The sequence below is a fragment of the Melospiza melodia genome, chromosome 11 (genome assembly GCF_035770615.1).
Source record: "Melospiza melodia melodia isolate bMelMel2 chromosome 11, bMelMel2.pri, whole genome shotgun sequence".
Taxonomy (NCBI): domain Eukaryota; kingdom Metazoa; phylum Chordata; class Aves; order Passeriformes; family Passerellidae; genus Melospiza; species Melospiza melodia.
Window position 1 is genome coordinate 4,436,696 of NC_086204.1, and position 21,012 is coordinate 4,457,707.

The window sequence follows — 21,012 nt, forward strand, 5'->3', positions numbered from 1 at the left end:
GAGTGTAGGCACAAAATTACTCTGCTGCAGGAGACTTAAGGCAAAATGTTTCTCACCAATAGTGCCACTGCTGCCAACTACATGGTTCCCATCAGGAGCTCTTAGCACACCAGTCAGCCATTAGGCTGTGGCTACAGACTCTTCTGACAGGCTAAAATTGATGGGGTAAGTAGGGATATGTGCAAAATACATTATTAATCCAACTTAACTTCCTGCTAATCCTTCTTTGTTTGAAAGACCAATTACTCATCCCTTGTACTTTAACTAAGAAGTAAATGTGTTATTTTAGCTAAGGTTAGTAACTGTTACAGCTGAGGCTAATCTAGCCACAAATCCATACATAGCTTGCCCTTTCCTGGTACCATTTTAGGTAAGAGTGATTGTCACAAAGCTCCTCCATGTCTTTCTGAAGCTGTGCTGGCTTTCTCCACAAATTCTGATTATTCTTTGTGTATCAACAGATATGCTAAGCTTAGTACAAATGCCAGTGTAATTCAGAGTACTTGGAGCAAATGCAATCTGAGAAAACAATAAACTTCAAGAAGCAAAACAAAGAAGAAAAGAGAGAAAGCCTAGGAGCTCTCAAGTAAAGGAGTCTCAGCCCCTGACCACTGGGTAGCATGCTGCAGGATTCACTGAGCTTGGTTTTGGAAGAGGAAGAAAAGAGGTCACCCCCTTGTCAGAACTTAAGGAACAACAATATTCAGGTGTCCTAAGCTAATTCTTTGCCTAGTTAGTTTTCCACAAATGTTGGTTGCAGGGGAAATAACTCTTGTCAGAAGCAATATGGGAAAGGCAACTCCTCATCATCACAGCATCTCCACAGTTCTATATACACTTTTTCTATATTCAAAACCTTACAAAACACAGATATTTGGAATAAGCCTCCTTGCTTACCTTTAGTCTGGTTTGAGTCATCATCACACGGTGCAACTGCCCCATCACAGAAGGTGAAGTTCACAGATCATGGAAGTGCTGCTTTCTTACCTCACTGGACTGCAGCAGCTCCTCTCCCCCTACCAAAGCCTGAACCACAGACTTCCCTTTCCCTGCTCCCTTTTATACCCCTCTGCAGGCCCACCACCCTCCCAGGTGTGAGACTGCCCTGGTGAGTGCTGGTTTGTTAACCCTTCCATGACCAGGAAGGAACCTGTCCTGCCACAAGGCAGCTCTACTAGAAAACCAGGCCTTTTAAAGAATTCATCAACCAGTCTGGGGGGTTTGAGAGGTAATTTGATGGAAACTGTCACAAATGTAATTAAATCAGCAAATGTGCAGCTCACACTGGGTGTACTGTGCTGCCCTCGCTTTCTGTGTCTTTCTGAGTTCTTGACACGTCCAAGAGTGTTCATGTGCTCAGTGTTTGTACCTCTCCAAGATGTGGGTTTTCACCAACATCCTTTGCTGTTGATTCCTGTAAGTAGAGCTCCAGCAGTGGTATGTGGAGTGGAAAAGTGAATCAATCTGGGCGGTCCCCTTAATGGGTGATCTGTTTTGTAATTTGTGCGAAGGAATTTCTCCAAGGAAACTGTTTGCTTTCTTCCCAAACACTTTGTTACCTAACTCATAGTGGAACAAAACTCTGTCTCTCCAGCTCATCTCAAAGTTGTTTCAACTTGCAGTCCAGTCCCCACATCCTCTGTGTGTTGAGCAGTCCTGGAAAGCTCCACCCTCCCATCCAGTTAATAACCAGTTAGCCCAGGGTCTGATTTTCCAGTCTCTGCTCTGCCTGCCTGGAAACACTTCCTTCCCCTTGGCCCCCGGCCTTGCTGGCAGTGACTGCTGTGTGTGGAGCCCTTGTGCTCAGCCCAAGCAGCCTCTTTGCTCTCTGGGCAGCACAGAGAATGAGTGTGGGGACAGTCCTGTTCCAGTCCAGCAGCTATGGCAAGGAGGGCAGGCTGCTCTGCTGCCTCAGCGAGGGCACCTCTGAACCCACTGTGAGCTTCACAGGTAGGATGCTCGGGGTGTAATCCTGTCCTGTCCCTTTCCTGTGTTTGTCCAAGTGCTTCAAGGAGGATGAGGTCCTTTCAAGTTTGTTTTTGTCTTGTAGTATGAGGCCAGCCACAGGCAGGTGTGAGATTGCCAGCTTTTATTGGGATTTTAGAATTAGGGAAATGCTTCTTTTCTACGAGCAGTTACACAGTATTTCAGAAATAGAGACCACTTCAGCACCTAATGTGACTCTGAAATTTAAAATTTAGCATATTCTGCCTCCTGCTCTGAGACCAAAGAGGTTGGTAATTATAGTGTTTGAGACCAAAGAGATTGGTAACTGGAGTGTTTGCAGCAAAGGTGGGGGACACAGCCCCCCTCACATGGTGGCTGGATAGGAAAGCTTTCATATCCGGAGAGAGGCAAATTGTATTGTGGGAATAAAGGAAAGGAAGGAGATGGATGAAGCATAACCTCCTTGTGTGACTGTGTATTACTTGCTCACTAGGTGATGATGTAAGTTTTCCATTGCATAGGAAATGAAGGTGATAATATAAGATTTATGGTTAGCCTTGAAAAGGAGCTGATATAAAATGGAATTTCCCAGCTCGTTTCCTGACTTTTGGTGCGGACTGAGCTCACAAACTGTTCAGCTGGAGGGGCACCATTGGTGGCATGCTTTGGTTATCTCTGTGGTGATCATATTTCTGTCTGTGATGGATGGTGTAGATACCACACTGTATGGAACAGCGTGGGCTGGTATGGAATTATAACCTGCAAGAAATACTTTTGTAACCTGGTAAAAACCCCTTTAGGTGTTGGGTAACCTTTACAGTTATTTAGGCATTCAGGTCACTTTAACAAGTGAAGGAAGTTAGTGAGACGTGAACTCTTAAAAGCATTTGATTTTTAGGTAATAAGATTTTTAGGTAAGCACTGTAGCTAAGTGATTGAAGCTTCTCATCAAACATTAACTTCTGGCTTTTTTGTACATCAAGTGGGTGTTAAGGACCTGTGCCAGCCTCCCAGGCATTCCCAAGAAAGGGCTAAGAGTCCCACATCTGCTTTGACTCCCCTCTGCCAGTCCAGCACAGCCCCACACGTTTCCATGTGGGCAGAGCTCCTAGTACTGAGCAGGTGGCATTTCTGCTGGCTTCACCTTGCAGGGGCTCAGCTGGGCACAGGGCTTGCTGCAGCACCTCTGGGGCTGGGCTGGCCCTGGGCTGCTCCAGGCTATCCATGGCTGCATGGATGAACACTTAACTTTGGGCTGGGCTGCTCAATGTGTGAGCTTTTCTGGCTGGAGAAGGAAACTTAAAGGATGCTTTGACTTAGAATAAATGCTGTATTTTTGTTTAAAGCCTGTCACTGGTTGGCATATACATAATTGAAAGTAAGAAGGTAATTAACACCATTAAAGGATTTTGGAGCTGAAAAGTTGGGATTTTTTTGGAAGTTACCTACTTTTGTGTTTGCTCTCTAGCAGAGATGTGTAAGTCAGGGTTCTCATACAGCACATTTGACTTTGCTTAAAGCACTGAAACACTCATAACACAACTCACTGTGGAGCATAAAGAATGTATTATTTAATTAAAGAGTATTTTTACTCCATAAAGAGAGCTGGATTTAGGAACTGGTGTTCTTTCATGGAGCTGAGTATGTACACATCCAGCCCCAAGAAAATACAGTGGGATGTTGGCAGCCATGCTGTAATGTAGGTGGCTGAGCATTGGGATTTCTCATTTTCCATGATGGCTTCCAGCCTGATAGGTTAACATCTTGTAAAACTAATTGCAGTTGAAAGTTAGGAATAAGAAGTGTGTGTAAATATTGCATCTGCAGGCAGTGCAATCAAGGAACTGACATTTTGGTGCCTTAGTCCGTAGGCTCTTCTTTTTGTGCTAGGAGAACCTTGACAGGAGGCTACTTTTAGGTTATTAAGGAATTGCAAGATGAGCAGGTTATGCAAGAAATAGAACTCTGAATAATTACCAGAAATGCAGTCAAAAGCCACTTAGCTAAGTTTAAAATGGAAACAGAGCAAACCTCAACCACTTACTTTCTCATATACTTACAGTACAGTTAAAAAATTACATTTTAGGCTGGAAACCCCCCATAGTCCTCATTTTCCAGTCTTGAGACACAGATTTGGCACATTACTGTGCCTGATACATGGCACAGGCTTCTTCCTGTTTTGTGTCTCACTGACTTCCCAGTTTTCCTATCCTGTGCTGCATTTGAGCTCTTTGTTCCTTTTTCAAGTGCCTCACAGAGCAGCTCTTGCTCATGAGTGTAAATCTCAGGGGCCTGTGGAGAAGGGGGTAAGTGTAGCCATACACACATTCTCTGGCAGTGTCTGCTTAAAAACTTCCCAAGCCTGACTTCTCAGCCATCAGAAATGGGCCAAACCAATGTCTGTTAGACAAAGAAAGCCTCTGATTTTTTTAGAGAGAACTTTTTATGTTTAGTGCATTTAATGAAATCTCTTTGCAGTATACATTTCTCTAAGTAAGTTCAACTAGAGAATTCAGAAGTAGATATTGGGACAGGGACTTAAAACTTTGCTGTCAGAGAAAAAATATATAACTTTAATAAGTATATACCTTTACACCTCCATATGTTGTTGTTCCCTTGAGCAACCCTCATGTATGAAACCACATCATTACTCTTTTTCTTTCTTAATATTGACATTTATTCTACTACATGTTCCTGGAAAACCTTCCCATGACTTAAAAAGCCAGTGATGGTCTTGACATAGCACTAGCATGAGGTGTTCTCAGTTTTGCTTCTTACTACAGTTCTTCCTAAACCCCTGTGGATTTAGATTAGTTTTAATAATCACAAGAACTGTAGGGACTTCTTTCTTTAGTTTCTAAAACATGGCTGATTCCTCCCCCCACTCCCTTGTAGTGACAAGTTGCATCAGTTGTCCATTGAAACAGCAAAACAAAATGCTGCTGCTAAATACCCAGCATCACCTGTACTGCCTTCTGTCCCTGCTCCTGTCAGTTTTCCACCTCTGTTTGCACAGTCTTGAAATGTATTACAAATCACTGGCATTCCTGTTAATACTGAACCAGTTACTCTCCCAGCTTACACATCTCATTTGTGCCATAATTCACTCTTACTTGTATTTGTAATGTTGGTTTCAGATCCAGGCTGTGTCCACCACAGAAACAATAACATTTTGTGATTGAAAGGTTTTCTTCACTCCTTCATGTAATTTTAAAAAGTGCTTTTAGTTGTGCACCTACAGGTGTAGATATATAATAAATATTAAATAGAAATTTTATATACATAGCTTGCTATTTGGCTTATAGCAGTTAAATCACCTTCTCCAGGAGTTGGACTGGATGATCCTTGTGGCCACCTTCCAGCTCAGGAAGGGAAATGATTAGAGCTGTACACAAAGTGACTCCCTGCCCTGTCCTGTCCTGTCCTTTCCCCAGAGGCCCTGCACCGCCCCTACGGCTGCGACGTCGAGCCCCAGGCACTGAACGAAGCCATCAGGTGGAGCTCCAAGGAGAACCTGCTTGGAGCCACTGAGAGCGACCCCAATCTCTTTGTTGCACTTTACGATTTTGTAGCAAGTGGTGACAACACACTCAGCATCACCAAAGGTAACACTGGGAGTGCAGAGCACCTGTGGGCTTGAAAACTTAGCAACAGAGATCAGGAAATGGAATCCCTGCCTGCACAGGAATGGGAATAGTGTACTTAGAGAGTGGGAATAGTGCACTTAGAGAGTGGGAATAGTGCACTTAGAGAATGGGAATAGTGCACTTAGAGAAGGTGGTTCCCTACAGCAGTGGTGGGAAGCAGACAGCCCGTCCCTCATGGTGCTGGAGGGACACCTGCTGGGCAGTTCTGCTGGGACAGGCGCAGTCCAGCCCTCTCCTGTGCCAGCTCCCCACATCACTGGCCCTGTGAGGAACCTGCTGTAGGAAGGGCAGAGGGAAATGGGTACGTCACAGATGCAGTAACAGAACTCTGCAATTTCAGCTGGGGGCAGAATCAAGAATTAAGCTTGCACAGACGCTTTCTGATTCTGGTCAGTACATTTGTCAGAACTGTTAAATCATATGGCATTTAAAGCTTCAAGAAAACAAACCTGAGCCCTCCAAGAAAATAAAATCTTCCTATTCTAATAAGCTGGATATGAGAAGCTTTTTGAGTTTAACTCACAGCACTACATCAGTGAACAGTATCCTAGGTATTCTGTCTGAGCCTTTGCTTCATAAATACCTTGTATGTAGCAGTTTATTTAGAAGAGGATTTCTTTTGTTAAGCTACAAACCCAGGCTCAACTTCTGCTGAGTTTCTCCCTCAAGAAGACCCAGGAGCTTGCACTGTGCTTATTTTAGTTTTTCCTTTCTGGTCCCAGGTGAGAAGTTGCGAGTCCTGGGTTACAACCAGAATGGTGAATGGAGTGAGGTACGTTCAAAGAACGGGCAGGGCTGGGTTCCAAGCAACTACATCACGCCCGTGAACAGCCTGGAGAAGCACTCGTGGTACCACGGGCCCGTGTCCCGCAGCGCCGCCGAGTACCTGCTCAGCAGCCTCATCAACGGCAGCTTCCTGGTGCGGGAGAGCGAGAGCAGCCCGGGCCAGCTGTCCATCTCGCTCAGGTACGAGGGACGTGTGTACCACTACAGGATCAACACCACCTCAGACGGCAAGGTGAGCACCTCTGGCAGTGCTGCGGGGAGAGGAGATGGAGATAGCATCTTGCAGAATCTCCAGTTGGAGATCCAGGATTAATATAAAAGAACACGTGTGCCAAGGGTTTGGTGGTGACTCTCCAAAAAGCACTTTGGAAGAAGTGCAGACAGTTCTTGTCTGGGCTGAAAGTAGCTGGGTAGCAAGGCAGCTGTGGTTGGAGGTGGGGATAGCCTTCCACTGATCCCCTTAGAAGCAGCAAAGCTTTGGTAAATGTCCTGGTTTAGGGCAAATTTGGGAGAAAACCTCCAAAGGGCACCCCTCCAGAAAGTAAACCCACACGGCCTCTCCCCACAATCGGTTCAGGAAGGATTCCTCAGAGAGAAGGGGAAAGAAAGAACCTGTTTATTTAACAGGCACAGCACCCCCAGCACACAAAAGGAACAATACCGGATGACAAAACTCTTTCACTGTTCTGAAAGATGACAAATTCAGAAAGTCTCTCTTGGGTGTGGTCGCTCTGTTATCAGTCCCTCTGGGCAGCTGCTGCAGCCACAAAGGTGCAAACTCTCAGTGTTCCCAGGTCCCAGTCCAGAGCAGGTTTGAGTAGGTCCAAAAAAAGGAAAGGAGAAACAGTCCAGGAAAAATTTGGACTGTTTAGCTAAACTAACTAATGAGCAGGAAGCAAAAAGCAAGAGCAAAGCAGGAGCAAGAGCAAAGCGAAAAGCCAAGCAAAAAGCCAAAGCAGCACCATGTACTGCCCCGTCTGTGGGTCCTGCCAGCTGTGGGGGAGTGGCTGATAGCAAAACCAAAACAAAACTTTCACTCTTCACAGCCAGTCTTGAAGGCACAGAACATAATATCCAGCATAAACAGAACACATGAATGGGGATACAAGCATCATAACATCACTCTAGGACAGTAAGTCAGGATTTTTAACCAAAATGAAGTAGTGGCATGTTCTGTTGAGATACCTAAGAATTCCAGCTTCTAGTCCTGTAAAGCATGAGGCAGGAGACATTTTGTCACAAGAACTAACACAGCTCTTAAGTGATGGCTTACATGTAGTTGCCTTCTGCAGGTAAAAATCCCATAGATTAATAGTTATTTGCCCAACAGGAAGAGAACAAATATTTTAAAGTCCTGGTTTTCTGATTAAAAAAAAAATTAGAATGTTTGTACCTGTTTTCCAACGTTACTGAAAACTTGCAGCTGCCTTCCTTTAAGCAGGTTCCTGTTTCTTGCTTTGCAGGTCTATGTGACAGCAGAAAGCCGTTTCAGCACGCTGGCAGAGCTGGTGCACCATCACTCCACGGTGGCAGATGGCCTGGTGACAACCCTGCATTACCCAGCCCCCAAGTGCAATAAGCCCACGGTGTACGGGGTGTCCCCCATCCATGACAAGTGGGAGATGGAGCGCACCGACATCACCATGAAGCACAAGCTCGGGGGAGGGCAGTATGGAGAGGTCTACGTGGGGGTCTGGAAGAAATACAATCTCACAGTGGCTGTGAAAACGTTAAAGGTGAGTTCTCACATTCTGGGCACTGCTCATTTGGTCACTGTTTATGACATGAGCAAGGAAATTGGAATGTTCTCAACTACACCTCGTGATATGAACATCAGAGAGTGCAGTGTGCTGCTCTGCATAAAATCCCTGCTTGGGAGTAGCTTTGCAAATCAAAGTGACCCCATCAAATTTACACCAGTGCACATGGCTTAGAAACAAATTGGAATTTTGGCCCAGCAGGAGCTGCATGGCCAAGTCAGACCAATAGAAATGGTTACAAACCCAACTTCCCTTCCTCCAGAGTAGCTGTGGAGGCTTTAAGAAATCAAAGATGTAGAAAATAGCTTCTATAAGCTGTCCTCCACTCCTGAAAAGATTCAGCCTCTCCATTTCTCTTCCTTTTCAAACCTTGTTTGTTTCAACATTCACAACTGCAATTCTAAGTGGCCCATGAGTAAGTTAATTTTTATAGCTATACAGGGGAACAAAGTCAGTGATCCTGAGTCTTCCTCTCACCAACCACAACACCAAATGGGCAAGCCTGGCCCTGCCAGGGTAATGCAGATGGGTCTGCAGGACAGCCAGGCAGCTGTTCAGGGCTGGTACAGTTTGCTTTGGTAAAAGCCAAAACAACAGAATGGGGACAGAGATGCCATTATTTATATTTAACCAGGATGTGTTAACCAGACCTTGGTCATGAAGGTAAATGTTCCCTTCTTTTGCCTCTCTGTCTATCTAGGAAGATACCATGGAGGTGGAAGAGTTCTTGAAGGAAGCTGCTGTGATGAAGGAGATCAAGCACCCAAATCTAGTGCAGTTGTTAGGTGAGTGAAATGCCTTGCTCTTTGTGTTCTTACTTAGTCTTCATTTTGGCAGAAAATTGCCTGGCTTAAATGCAGTGGCAGCTTTTCTGTATTTATATAACTTTATGAATCAGGTCAGGTTATGGGGTGGTATTTTTGACAGCTTTATGTAATACTGGAGCTAAGAGACACTAATTTTAAATAAAACATCAAATACAGTCACTTACATTGGTAGACAACTTTGCTGTTGAGGCACCACTGTTACATAAAAGTTTGTAATATCAGCCTCCTGCTGCTTTGTGTCCTTGGCCTTAACATGCTCCAGGGTTCAGTGATCAGGTTCAGATTCCTTCTCTGCTCTGTTAAATCAAATTTACAGAATAATTTTCTGTGGCTTATTTTCCTGAGAGAATGGGAAAAAATGTAAGAAAATTCAAAGTGAAATGAAAAATTCTGTTGGAAGCACAACAAATACCATTCTCCATACTTCTCAAATCAGAGACATTTACAGAAAAGGCTGCATTGAAAAGAACAAATTAGTCCATAATTAGGCAGAAAACACCAGATTGCTGCTGCTATGAGGAACTCTGTGTATCACCAAATAAGTACATGAGATCTAACAACCCAGGACTGGAAAAAATCCACAGGCTTTACATGGTGACTGTGCCCTGTTGTCTCACTGGCAGATGCATGATATGATGATCATTATTAAATAGTTTGCATAGCTGTTAAATCCACATGCACAAAGATTCTTAGGGAGACACCCTAAACCTTTACTATGGTTTAATTGCCTCTGGATTTCTGGCACTTTCAGAAGCAGAGCTGTCAAGCCAAGCCTAGGATGAAAGGAGAAATGTGAAGAATGTGAAGGCTTTTAGTAATGGCAACTGTTCTGTACCCACTTTAAAAACAGGGCACAGATGAAATTGTGTGCCAGCCCTGTCTGGTTCCAGGAGCAGCAGCTCAGAGATTTGTCACCAGAGAGGTGCATTTTTGCTCTTTCTGATGCACAGTGCTTTACTCCTGAATGTGTAAAGAGCTGCAGGGGGATCCCAGACTGTGACAAGAGTATCCTGTTGCCCTCCTCCTCCGCCTTTACACGCTTTGTACGGTGACTGTAGCAAGGAGTCATCCCAGGAATGTGTGAGAGTGCTGCTCTAGGAGCAGGTCCCACCGTGCTGATTCCCTACCCAGCACATGGGAGTGCCTCACATTACTCTGTAGTGACATTTCAGCCTGGAAATCCTGCCAGCTGACAGGTACCTGCTTCCAGTTGGCCACTCTTCAGCTTTGTGGAGGCAGAGAAAGGAAGAAAAGCTAACTGTGTGTTCATAATTCCTCTTTTTTCATTCTGTAACCTTTCAAAGAACAGAACTACTGCTTCATGAATATTAGATAGGAATAGTGATGCTTTCATAGACATGTTCTCTCTAGCCATAAAGTGCATGGAGAGTAAAACAGACAGAAGCCCTGAGTTTGGGCTGCGCTGACCTGGGTGCATGGGAGTCCTCACTTTCCCAGAGGAGCACTCAGGGGTACCAAATGCAGTGTTGAATCAGGAGCAGTGGTGAGGAAGGGAAGCTCTGTTCACCTGCTGCTCCCTGCAGGTGTGTGCACCCTGGAGCCCCCGTTCTACATCGTGACAGAGTACATGCCCTACGGGAACCTGCTGGACTACCTGCGCGAGTGCAACCGCGAGGAGGTCAGCGCTGTCGTGCTGCTCTACATGGCCACCCAGATCTCCTCTGCCATGGAGTACCTGGAGAAGAAGAACTTCATCCACAGGTGGGGGAGGTCGTGTTGAGCTGCTGCAGTTTCAGATTGCAGTGATAAACAGGCCACCAGAATGATGGGCTGGGAATTCCAGCTCTTGGGGAGGTTTCTGCCACAGCTGGGATTCACACTGGCTCATCCATTGGCTCTGGTGGCTTCACTGCTGTTTTTCAATAGCTTTTCCCCAGGACTTTGATAGCAATCTTGTGCCCAACTGCCTGGCAACACCTGTGTGCAGACAGTGCCCACCCAAAGTCCTGTTGAAATGCAGATAAAGCCGTGCCATAAACCTGTTACCAGTGTGTGATGAGCTGCTGATCCCATCCTATCCCATCCTATCCTTGACACTGTAACAGCCACCATTACTGAAAATTTAATGGAATTTAAAAAGTTAATCCTAATCCAGATTTACCTCATTGCTCCTAAGAATAAATCCACTCAGTTTCTGACACTGTTCAGGGCAAAGCTCACCTTGCCTCTACCTGCTCTATGCAGAGAGCACTTCCTCATCCAGGGGAGCAGGGCCCCAAAAGTGCATTCTGAAGCCCTGCTCCTGCTGCAGTGGTGTCCTTTGTTCCTTTGTACAGGGACCTGGCAGCACGGAACTGCTTAGTTGGAGAAAACCACGTGGTGAAGGTGGCTGACTTTGGCTTGAGTCGACTCATGACTGGTGATACCTACACAGCCCATGCTGGGGCCAAGTTCCCAATCAAATGGACAGCTCCTGAGAGCCTGGCCTACAACACCTTTTCAATCAAATCAGATGTGTGGGGTAAGAAAACTCACCTTCAGTGCCCTTTTCTTGTTCATTTTGCTTTTTTCTGCCAGCCCAGCTAATAACTTGCTTTCTGGCCTGGGCAGAAACCCTTGTGAAGACAGTCACATGCCAGGCCAGAACTTCATGAATCAATAACATCTTTAGCATGTGATATCTCCACATAGACTGGCCTGAAATACCTGCAAGGAAGGCCACAGAGTAATGAACAACAAGAGGGCAGACTCATGACCAGGAGTTTTGTTTTCCTCCTTTTGCAGCCTTTGGGGTGCTGTTATGGGAAATTGCTACCTATGGGATGTCACCATACCCAGGCATTGACCTCTCTCAGGTGTATGATCTGCTGGAAAAGGGCTATCGGATGGAGCAGCCAGAGGGGTGCCCTCCCAAGGTGTATGAGCTGATGAGGGCATGTGAGTATCTTCTTCCACTTGTGGGGACAAAGCCTGGGAAGGTGGGAGCAATCTGGAATTAACAGCAATACCTGATCCTCAGCATATCAAAGTCAGAGTGGATTTCAGTTATGAAACAAAGAAGGTGGGGAATGATGAAGGATATTGCTGCTTAAAAAACCTTAAGGAATCTGACAAAAGCCCAAAAGCTGGGAATTCATATGATCATAATGCAAAACAAGCAGAATGCCAGTCACTTTCCAGACCTTGTGCTGATACCAGCAGACAGTGCTTCCAGAATACATCCTTCTAGTGCAGATTTCTAACTGCAGAAATTACACTTTTCATCATGATACTCTTCTGTAACTTCCCAAGCTCCATCTAGGATCAAGGCACTCTCCTCCTCTTTCCCCTAGAGGGTCCACACATCCTTCTTTTGGAAGGGTCTGCCTGAAATATTAAGAGCATGGGAGCAGGATGGTGCCTGAAGCTTTACATACTCAGTTATGTGTTCAGTCCAAGCAGCCAGGGTAGCAAATACAGAATTGTCCTTTGCCCAAACAATTCAGAAAGGGGGATGGGGAGATCAGAAAAACCTGTAGAGCTGGCAGAGAGCTGGGATTTCTAGACTTGCTTCCTTTTTCTCATTATTTGTCTGTGAGGATCAGTAGGGTGCTAACTGCTGCCATGAGTCAGCACCTGTGAATGACTCTAAAGCCTGTTTAACAGTGGCTCAGAGTGTGACAACTTTCTGTCTGCTTGGACAGAAGAAAAGTTCATCTCCCTGTTTCAGGCCCTGAGACTTTGCTTTGTGGCATTGCAGGCTGGAAGTGGAACCCACCAGACCGACCTTCCTTTGCTGAGACCCACCAGGCTTTTGAAACCATGTTCCACGACTCGAGCATCTCAGAGGGTGAGAGCTGCTGTTGTTTTCTTCCTGGAGCACTGGAGGTTATCCCAGAGTGCTGTGTCTCAGGGATGGGCCGTGGGGTTGAAATGGAGCTCCATCCCTTATTCTTTTAGCCATAATTGGGATAAATAACTTGTTTCATAAATACTGAATAAAGTTCAGACACATGCCAGGGCAGGGAACAGTGTAATTTCATTTGAGCAGTAAATGCCAAAGAGCTGATTTAAAGAATATTGTCTCCTCTATCAGAGGAAATCTCTTGTTTTTCAGGTGAAGAGTGAGGAATAGTAAGTGATGGAGAGAGAGAAAGATGTGTGCATATCACAGTCCCTTGCTGAGTGCAGCAATTAGGTCATGAAATATTATTCTACCAGCCTCCACTTTTAACAAAGTGTGCTTTAATCTCTGGATTTTCTGCTTAGCTACTTCTAGGAGCAAATCTGTGCAGCTCAAGTCTGAAATATAATCTACCAGGAGGTAAATACTGGTGAGGAATGTGATACTATTCAGCAGACAAGCAGAAATGTCAGAGCATTCTGCTCAGTTTTTAAATTAAATATGCAACTGATCCATCAACTTCCCTGCTAAGCAAAAAGGCACCAGATGGAATTTTACCAGTGAGGATCTGTAATAGACACATCCAGTGGCCACACAAATGCCAAGCTGGGTGTGGCCAGGAGGTTGTGGGGTTTTTTCTGTGTTTGTTTTCTTTTTGCTGACCTATTGTTGACATGCAATCTTCATTTCTTCATCTAGGAGGATGCAGTGCTTTGCCACAAGCAAAGCAGCTTAGATCCAGATCCAGGGAGGACACAACTTTGGGGGTGCATCAGTAGGAGGCACCTTGATTAAAGACAGGCAAAAGCATCCAGTGCTGCCTTCAGCTCTTGAGCAGCCTTTAATAGACCCCTGGTACAGATCCTACCACTGCTGGGGTTTTTTTCCTGAATTTGTAAAGGTGTAAGGAAGGTTGTTAGGAAAAACACCTGACCCTAAATACTTCTAGACTTAAACAAAGACTAAATCTATAAATTATGTATTTCTCAGTCATGGATCTCTTTCTGCCAGTCTGTGTTTGCAGTAAAGACCCAGAGTTTTTTTCCCTCTTCCTTTTTCTGATCTCTGTTATTGACTGTTCCCTTTTTTCCTTACAGAGGTAGCAGAGGAGCTTGGAAGAACAGCCTCATCCTCATCCATAGTTCCTTACCTGCCCCGCTTACCCATGCTTCCCTCCAAGACAAGGACCCTGAAGAAGCAGGCAGAGAACAAGGAGAACATTGAGGGAGCACAGGACACTGTGGAGCACTCAGCATCCAGCTCAGCACCAGGTGTGAAACAAAGAACAACCTGACATGGGCATGTTTTGTGCTGCTGTGTGAATTATTTACTAGCAAGTAGTTTTTTCAATGTTCTTTTAGTAAATCCCATTGTATTTTTTTTCTTTCCATTTCAGTTTTGCTGCTCTTTTTTAAATGACAGCTTCAAAACTGAAGTTAACAATGCAGCAGGAGATTTTCTCCTATACTTAGGGTGTTTGGAAAGGAGCAGAAAATTATGGGAAGGGAGCAATAAACTGAAAGAAAAGAGCAGCTCTTTTCTGATCTCTTTCCAAAGTGGCCTTCTCAGTATAGACAACAGACAAGTCAGATACAGGAAAAAAGTAAAGAAAAGATAAAATACAAGTGCTTGCTTCTTCCCTCACTGTATCTCTGCAGCACCTGGGCAGGTAAATACACCAGGCCTGTAAAACCCAGTGCAGGACAGGGAGGTGGAAATGGAAATAGATTGTCCAGGTTGACACCTGTCTCTCCTGGCCAGGTTTCATCAGAAGCACACAGCCAGCAGGCGGGTCCCCCGCGCTGCCCCGCAAGCAGAGGGACAAGTCCCCCAGCAGCCTCCTGGAGGATGCCAAAGAGACCACGTTCACCAGGGACAGGAAAGGGGGCTTCTTCAGCTCCTTCATGAAGAAGAGGAACGCTCCCACGCCTCCCAAGCGCAGCAGCTCCTTCCGGGAGATGGAGAACCAGCCCCACAAGAAATACGAGCTGACGGGTAACTTCTCCTCTGTGGCCTCCTTGCAGCACGTGGACGGGTTCTCCTTTGCTCCAGCACAGCAGGACACGAGCCTGGCTCCCCCCAAGTGCTACGGAGGGGGCTTTGTGCAGAGGACCTTCTACAGCGAGGAGGGCACTGGGCCCAGCAGTGCTGGGGCTGTGAGCACTGGTGGAGGGTGGTCGGGCATCACCGGCTTCTTCACGCCACGCTTGATTAAAAAGACGCTGGGTTTGCGAGCAGGAAAACCCACTGGCAATGAAGAAGCTTCAAAGCCTTTTCCAAGGTCAAACTCTACATCTTCCATGTCCTCAGGGCTTCCAGAGCAGGATAGGATGGCAATGACTCTTCCCAGAAATTCCCAGAGGTCAAAAATTCAGCTGGAACGGACTGTGTCCACCTCCTCCCAGCCGGACGAGAGCACAGAGAGGGCCAGTGACCTGATTCCCAAAAGGTTTGAAGAAGGCCCTTCTTTGACCAGAGAGAGACCAAAAGCAAAACTCTTGCCAAGGGGTGCCACAGCGCTCCCTTTTCGAACTCCCTCCGCGTCAGAAGAAAAGGAGGGTCCGGGGCCGGTGGCAGCTCCAAAGGGCAAGGAAAAAACCAGCGGCCCACGACAAGGGGCCCTTGAGGATGGCGAGAGGCCGGGGTGGTCATCTCCGGTAAAGGCTGCAGCAATACTTCCAACCACTCATAACCACAAAGTGCCAGTCCTAATCTCACCCACTCTAAAACACACTCCAGCAGACGTGCAGCTCATTGGCACAGACTCTCAGGGTAATAAATTTAAGCTCTTATCTGAGCATCAGGTCACTTCTTCCGGCGACAGGGACCGGCCCAGACGGGTAAAACCAAAGTGTGCTCCACCTCCACCGCCGGTGATGCGGCTCCTCCAGCAGCCGGCTGCCTGCTCGGACGCAGCAGAAGAGCTGAGCGGCGCGGCGGGAGCGCAGCACGGACTGGAACCCAGCGAAGGGAGTAAGAAGGCGGCAGCAGCAGCAGCACCTGTCGGTGGAAAGTCCGGGAGGCCCGTGATGCCTCCGCCCCAAGTGCCTCTGTCAACGTCTTCCACCTCCCCGGTGAAAATGGCCAACGGCACGGCCGGCGCCAAGGTAGCGCTGAGAAAGACCAAGCAGGCGGCCGAGAAAATCCCCGCAGACAAGATCAGCAAGGAGGCGCTGCTGGAGTGCGCCGATCTCCTGTCCAGCGCCATCGCCGAGCCCACGCCCAACAGCCAGCTGGTGGACACGGGGCACCAGCTGCTGGATTACTGCTCAGGCTACGTGGACTGCATCCCCCACACGCGCAACAAATTCGCCTTCCGGGAAGCCGTGAGCAAACTGGAACTCAGCCTGCAGGAGCTGCAGGTGTCCTCGACGGCCGCGGGCGTCCACGGGGCGAACCCCGTCCTTAATAACTTATTGTCATGTGTCCAAGAAATCAGTGACGTGGTGCAAAGGTAGCTACTGTCAATCTGGGTAAGAGAAACACACACGGGGAGGGCGGGACTGTTTTTCTGTACTGATGCTTTCTAAAGGAAAGACTGATACTTGAGTATGTGAAGTACCTCAGATCACTGAGTTCTCCTCACGTTTACAGGTTCATCTCAAAAAATTGGGGATGGAGAGGGTAGATTAAAGCTGTAAGGGGCAGAACATCAAGGATCTGTCCCTACCCCGCCAGGCTGATCAGCTTGGTATGGCAAGGGAAAGAAAGTTCCCTCTCCTCCCCTGGAGAGGCAGGAGAACCCGTGGCAGGTTCTCCCTCTGGGCAGGTCGGTGGTGACAGCCGGAGCCCCGGGCTGGCTGCAGCTGCCTGGCTGCACAGATCCCACCCTGGCTGCTCTCACCTGTGCTCTGCTCTCCTGTCAAGGCCAAGGAAAGGCACTGGGGCTCTGCTGGTACCAAGGGCAGAGCAGCTCCAGAGGGGGGTCATGTACAGCTGGGGGAAAGGTCTAATGCACTGACAGTATTCAGAGCTGCTGGAGGTGGATGCACTGGTCTGGATGGCTTAACTTCCACGGCACTGTTGCTGCTGTAGTGAGAACTGCAAGATTAGTTAATATATGGAACTGTCCCTTTTCCCTCCTGTCCACCTCATCCACCACGTTCTCATTGTCATTGTAATGGAAGTGTCAGGGATGCTGGGCAGACTTACCACTGGAATTCCCCTTCCCACCACACAGCCTTCACTCAGCTGATACCTATTTCTAGTGGTCTAGCACAGGTGCTGCTTGATGGTCATTTTTGAGTAGTTAGGGGCCCTTGCACAACTTGCCAGTGTTGTTGTTGGGGTGGGTGGGTTGTTCCTTTTTTGAAGCTCTAGATTGTTTTTAACTTGTTACCACGTTTACCCCCAGTTCAGTCTCATCACCGTGAGGACCCATGGTAGGTAAGGCAGAGCCTCTGCCCCCCTGGCTGTTCTCCACATTCCTTTGGCAGTCACAGCACTGCAGGGCCAGCTGGAGAACCACAGAGTACAGCCCAGCCTGCCCACCACGTGTCCTTACTGCTGCAGGATTCCCTGCACCTGTCCCTTACCCTTCACGCTGCCAGATTCCTGGGATTTGTTCTGGTATTTGCTGTCTCACAAGCTTCTCTGCATCCCAAGGTGATAAAGTATGGCAGCACACAGGAAACACCACAGGTATCTCCATGGATTTGTTCCCTTATTTTAAAGGCTAGACCAGAATCCTACGCTGTGGTGTAGGGAATGTGCACATAACCTGTGCCCTGCTGTGCCTGAGGCGTGGCAGCAAAAGCTGTGGCTCTGCCTTGAAGGGCTCCCAGTGGGTCTCTGATGCCTTCTAACAACCCCAGAATGAGAGCAGCTGAGTGGTTGGTGTTGCCATCCTGGGTCCTGGTGCTGTTTGCAGACTGTTGTGGCCTCAAAAAGCTGCTCTGTGTCTATGCACAGCTCCCCAAGGTGTGAATGTACTGGCAAGTAGGAAGAGCTCAGTTGCTGGTTTGTGAGAGGAAGGGAAACAGGCCTGAAACCTGGCTCCAAATACACCTTCCTGCATGCTGCTGCTCACTGCACACTGCTGGTGATAGAGGGTCTTGCTTGCTTTGCACCTTAAGCCTTTATTTTTTTGGCTAAAATGCTTTCTAAACTTGTTTTTGAAGTGTGGCTGTGCTGCTTTCAGTCTGAGCATTTAGAGTGGAGCTGTGGCAGTGGTGTGACTTTAGAGCATGGGCACGTGGTGGTGACTGGAAGCAGGCTGGGTGTCTCAGCAAGTGTCCCTGCCTTTTCCACAGAGCATGAGACAGGCCTGGAAAAATCTTTAGAAATGTGCTGAGAATCCTCATTTCATTTCTGTCTGAGCCAAGCACAGTTGTGTCAGGGTGTGTGGAGGCACAGCAGAGGAGCAGCATGTGAGGTACAGTGGACCAGTGAGCTTCTGGCCCAGGAAGGGAAGTGCTGGGGGGGGGAAAGAACCAAGCAACCCCTTGAGGTGGCAATTCCTGATCCCTGCAGCCCTGAGATGTCCCAAGGCTCTCCACAGGCAGAGCACCAACCCCTTATCTCCTAGACTTTACTGAGGGCTTTTGTGGTTTACCTTATCTCTTTCAGCCATCTTCATGGAAGGTGTGCATCCCAGCTGACTGCCTTGGGAAAGGTGACCTGCAAAGGGAAGGTGCCTTGTGGCATTGCTTCACAGGGCCTGCCAAACAATCAGAAGCATTTAGAAGGTGGGGGGCTCTTCCCTTGAGGCAGAAGGCCAGGTCATGCTGGCAGGCCACACATGGTTCCATGGTTGTACTGCTGCTCAGTCTGGGACAAATGGGCTGGAACTGAAGGGATCCCAGGGAAAGGAATTTTAACCAGAACATTTTAAAGTTTAGCCCAATTCTGATGAGCATTTTGAAATAAACTTTTTTTTTTCCCTAAATTCCAGTCTTCCAGAAAAGCTACAGCAAAAGTGGTAGAATAGCAATATGGAATTTCTAACTACTAGAACTCCCCTCTCACAGAAGAAAGCAGCTGTGTCCCAATGAACACTGTGGGCCATCCCCACTTCCTTTCAGGTGCCCCATTTTCTCCTTGCCCCTGCAGCAGAGATGGGCAGTGGGACAGGGCAGCATCCAGCTGATTTCCAGTCACAGAATGGCTGAGGTTGGAGGGAACTTTGGAGGTCTCCTGGTCCAAACACTCCCCAAACAGGGCCACCAGGAGTCACCTGTGAGGACCATGTCCAGGCAGCCTTTGGGCATCTCCAACACAGAGACTCTACAAGCCCTGTGCCCCACACAGGAGTGTTTAGTTCTGACCCCTCCTCTGGGTCAAAATCAAAGGCTGGTGGAATTTGGGGACTGTCACTCTCATGGGAGGTGTTTTCCCTGCCCTCACCTACCATCTAACATCAGGTGGGCAGATTGGCACAGGTAGTGCTGACTTGACAGGTTTTTTCCCCCTGAATTGAAGGCTGTGGGATTGCTGGGACTTCTGCTGCCCTAGGGTGTTTTATTGCCAGACTGCAATGCTGGCCTGCCCTCTGGCAGGATAGCAAAAGGAATCTGGGAAAACTGGTTCTGCTGTAAATTACCATCCAGTTGTCTTTGCTTCCACTGCTGCTTCTAGGACTTCTACCATTCCCTCTCCCTTTAGCTAGGTCTGCCTTTCTCTTCAGCCTTAAAGGTCTCCACTGTGGCCAATTCTCTGCTTTCAGCCTGGCACCAGATGTGCAAAGGAACAAACCCCATTATCTGTCCCAGTGAAGAGCACTTCCTGCTCCATGGTTTGGGGCAAGGGAAGAGGCAGAAGTCCCGTTGTTTCTTCTCCCCAGCACTGTCAGACAGCTGTGGGGCACAGCTGGAGCTGGGCTGGCTCTCTTGCACTGCTGTGGGCCAGAATTTAAAGCAGTTGTCTTTGCCACGGGGAAGGCACCCACGGGCCTGCTGCTGCCAAGCACAAAGCGCAGAGTGAGCTCAGGGGGGCACTTTCCCTTCCTGCCACTGTGGGAATCAGCTGACTCCCAGGTGCAATTCTCTCTTCTTCCTGCACTGTACACCCCTCCCAACCCCAAAGTGGTGCACTTGATTTAGTCATGTTCTTCATTAGTGTGGGCAGGGTGAGGCTGAGCTAGGAGTCTGGGTCTCGGGAGTGCACCAGATTCAGCCAGTGGGAATGGGGAATGGAAGGGGGCAGCATTGCTGATGGCACAGCAGGGAGGGAGAGAGGAGAGGCTGTGCTTGTCCTCCTCAGGACTCTGTCCTGGGTGCCACTGGCCCTGTGTCTGTGACACACAGCCAAACATGAGGGCTGACAGCTGTCAGGGTGCTTTGGGGGACTTGTGGGGCACAGGGAGCCAAACCCCACAGTGGAGAGAGAGCAGCCCCTCCCCACCAGGCTGAGGTGTGGGTGGGTCACACTGCAGCCACAGAGCAATCCCAGCCCTCGTGTCCTACCACTCACCTGAGGCAGGCTTGGCCTCCACAGCACTGACAGGCACCAGTGACTCCCCAGGATGGTGCTTCCAAAGCCATCAGGCTGCTGCCTTCCCTGGGACACACTCAGCTCAGCCCTGCTGCCCACCAGGAGCTGGCAGGGACACTTGAAGGGAACTGCAGCATGTGTGGAGGCTGCTGGGGTGGTGCTGCTCCTCCCTGGAGTGTGGAACAAAGGCCTCGGCCCATTCTCTGGCAGCAGGTCCCAGGAGGCTCTGGGACACTGATCTGTTTCTCCCAGCTCCAGGCCAAGCAATGTCTGTACCAAAGGAGGTCGTTCTTCCTTCCCCATGTGTCTGTTGTGCACGGGAGGTGGAGCCTGCTGGGCTCACATGGCACTGTTTGTATTGGTAGTGAACTCGTTGAGGGCAGGAATGGATTGAAATGAATCACGTTAATCACCAATCACTCTTAGCAGTGTTGTCAACTGTTTTTGTTTTTTAATTGTTATTGTAATATATTTTGGTTGTTTTTCTAATTTAATTCTCTCACTATCGTCTGACTGTGAACTGCGAACAGTGTTAAACTTGATGTAAATAAGGCCTTGGAAGGGCCTCTTTGCCTGTCGTTCCACAAAGTTTTGCCAATTTGCATTTTGTTTTAAATAAAGGTTGCAATATTTTATTGGCAAAAACCACTTGAGTAGATGCTGGTTTTTTTTTTTTTTCCCTCAATGAATATTTGAAACTGCTCAGTCCTATCCAGAAGCTCTTTCATTTGGGTAGAAAAACTGTTAAAAAAGAGAGATAATTTAATTCC

At 47.8% G+C, this 21,012-nt stretch overlaps 1 protein-coding gene across 3 annotated transcripts in view; it reads left to right on the top strand.

Moving 5' to 3' along the window:
- Positions 1 to 20,890, top strand: part of ABL2 (ABL proto-oncogene 2, non-receptor tyrosine kinase) — a 45,064-nt gene extending 24,174 nt beyond the window's left edge. For 2 of the 3 annotated variants that reach the window (XM_063165387.1, XM_063165389.1), the window contains exons 2-11: positions 5,382 to 5,552; positions 6,317 to 6,612; positions 7,844 to 8,116; positions 8,841 to 8,925; positions 10,512 to 10,689; positions 11,265 to 11,449; positions 11,713 to 11,865; positions 12,668 to 12,757; positions 13,909 to 14,082; positions 14,573 to 20,890. In XM_063165387.1, coding sequence (XP_063021457.1) covers positions 5,382 to 5,552; positions 6,317 to 6,612; positions 7,844 to 8,116; positions 8,841 to 8,925; positions 10,512 to 10,689; positions 11,265 to 11,449; positions 11,713 to 11,865; positions 12,668 to 12,757; positions 13,909 to 14,082; positions 14,573 to 16,269 — 3,302 coding nt within the window. In that variant the 3' untranslated portion in view covers positions 16,270 to 20,890. Of the gene's footprint in view, positions 1 to 1,713; positions 1,951 to 5,381; positions 5,553 to 6,316; positions 6,613 to 7,843; positions 8,117 to 8,840; positions 8,926 to 10,511; positions 10,690 to 11,264; positions 11,450 to 11,712; positions 11,866 to 12,667; positions 12,758 to 13,908; positions 14,083 to 14,572 lie in introns of those variants that run through there. The other variant, XM_063165388.1, reaches the window with a different exon arrangement.
- The last annotated feature ends 122 nt before the right edge of the window (positions 20,891 to 21,012 follow it).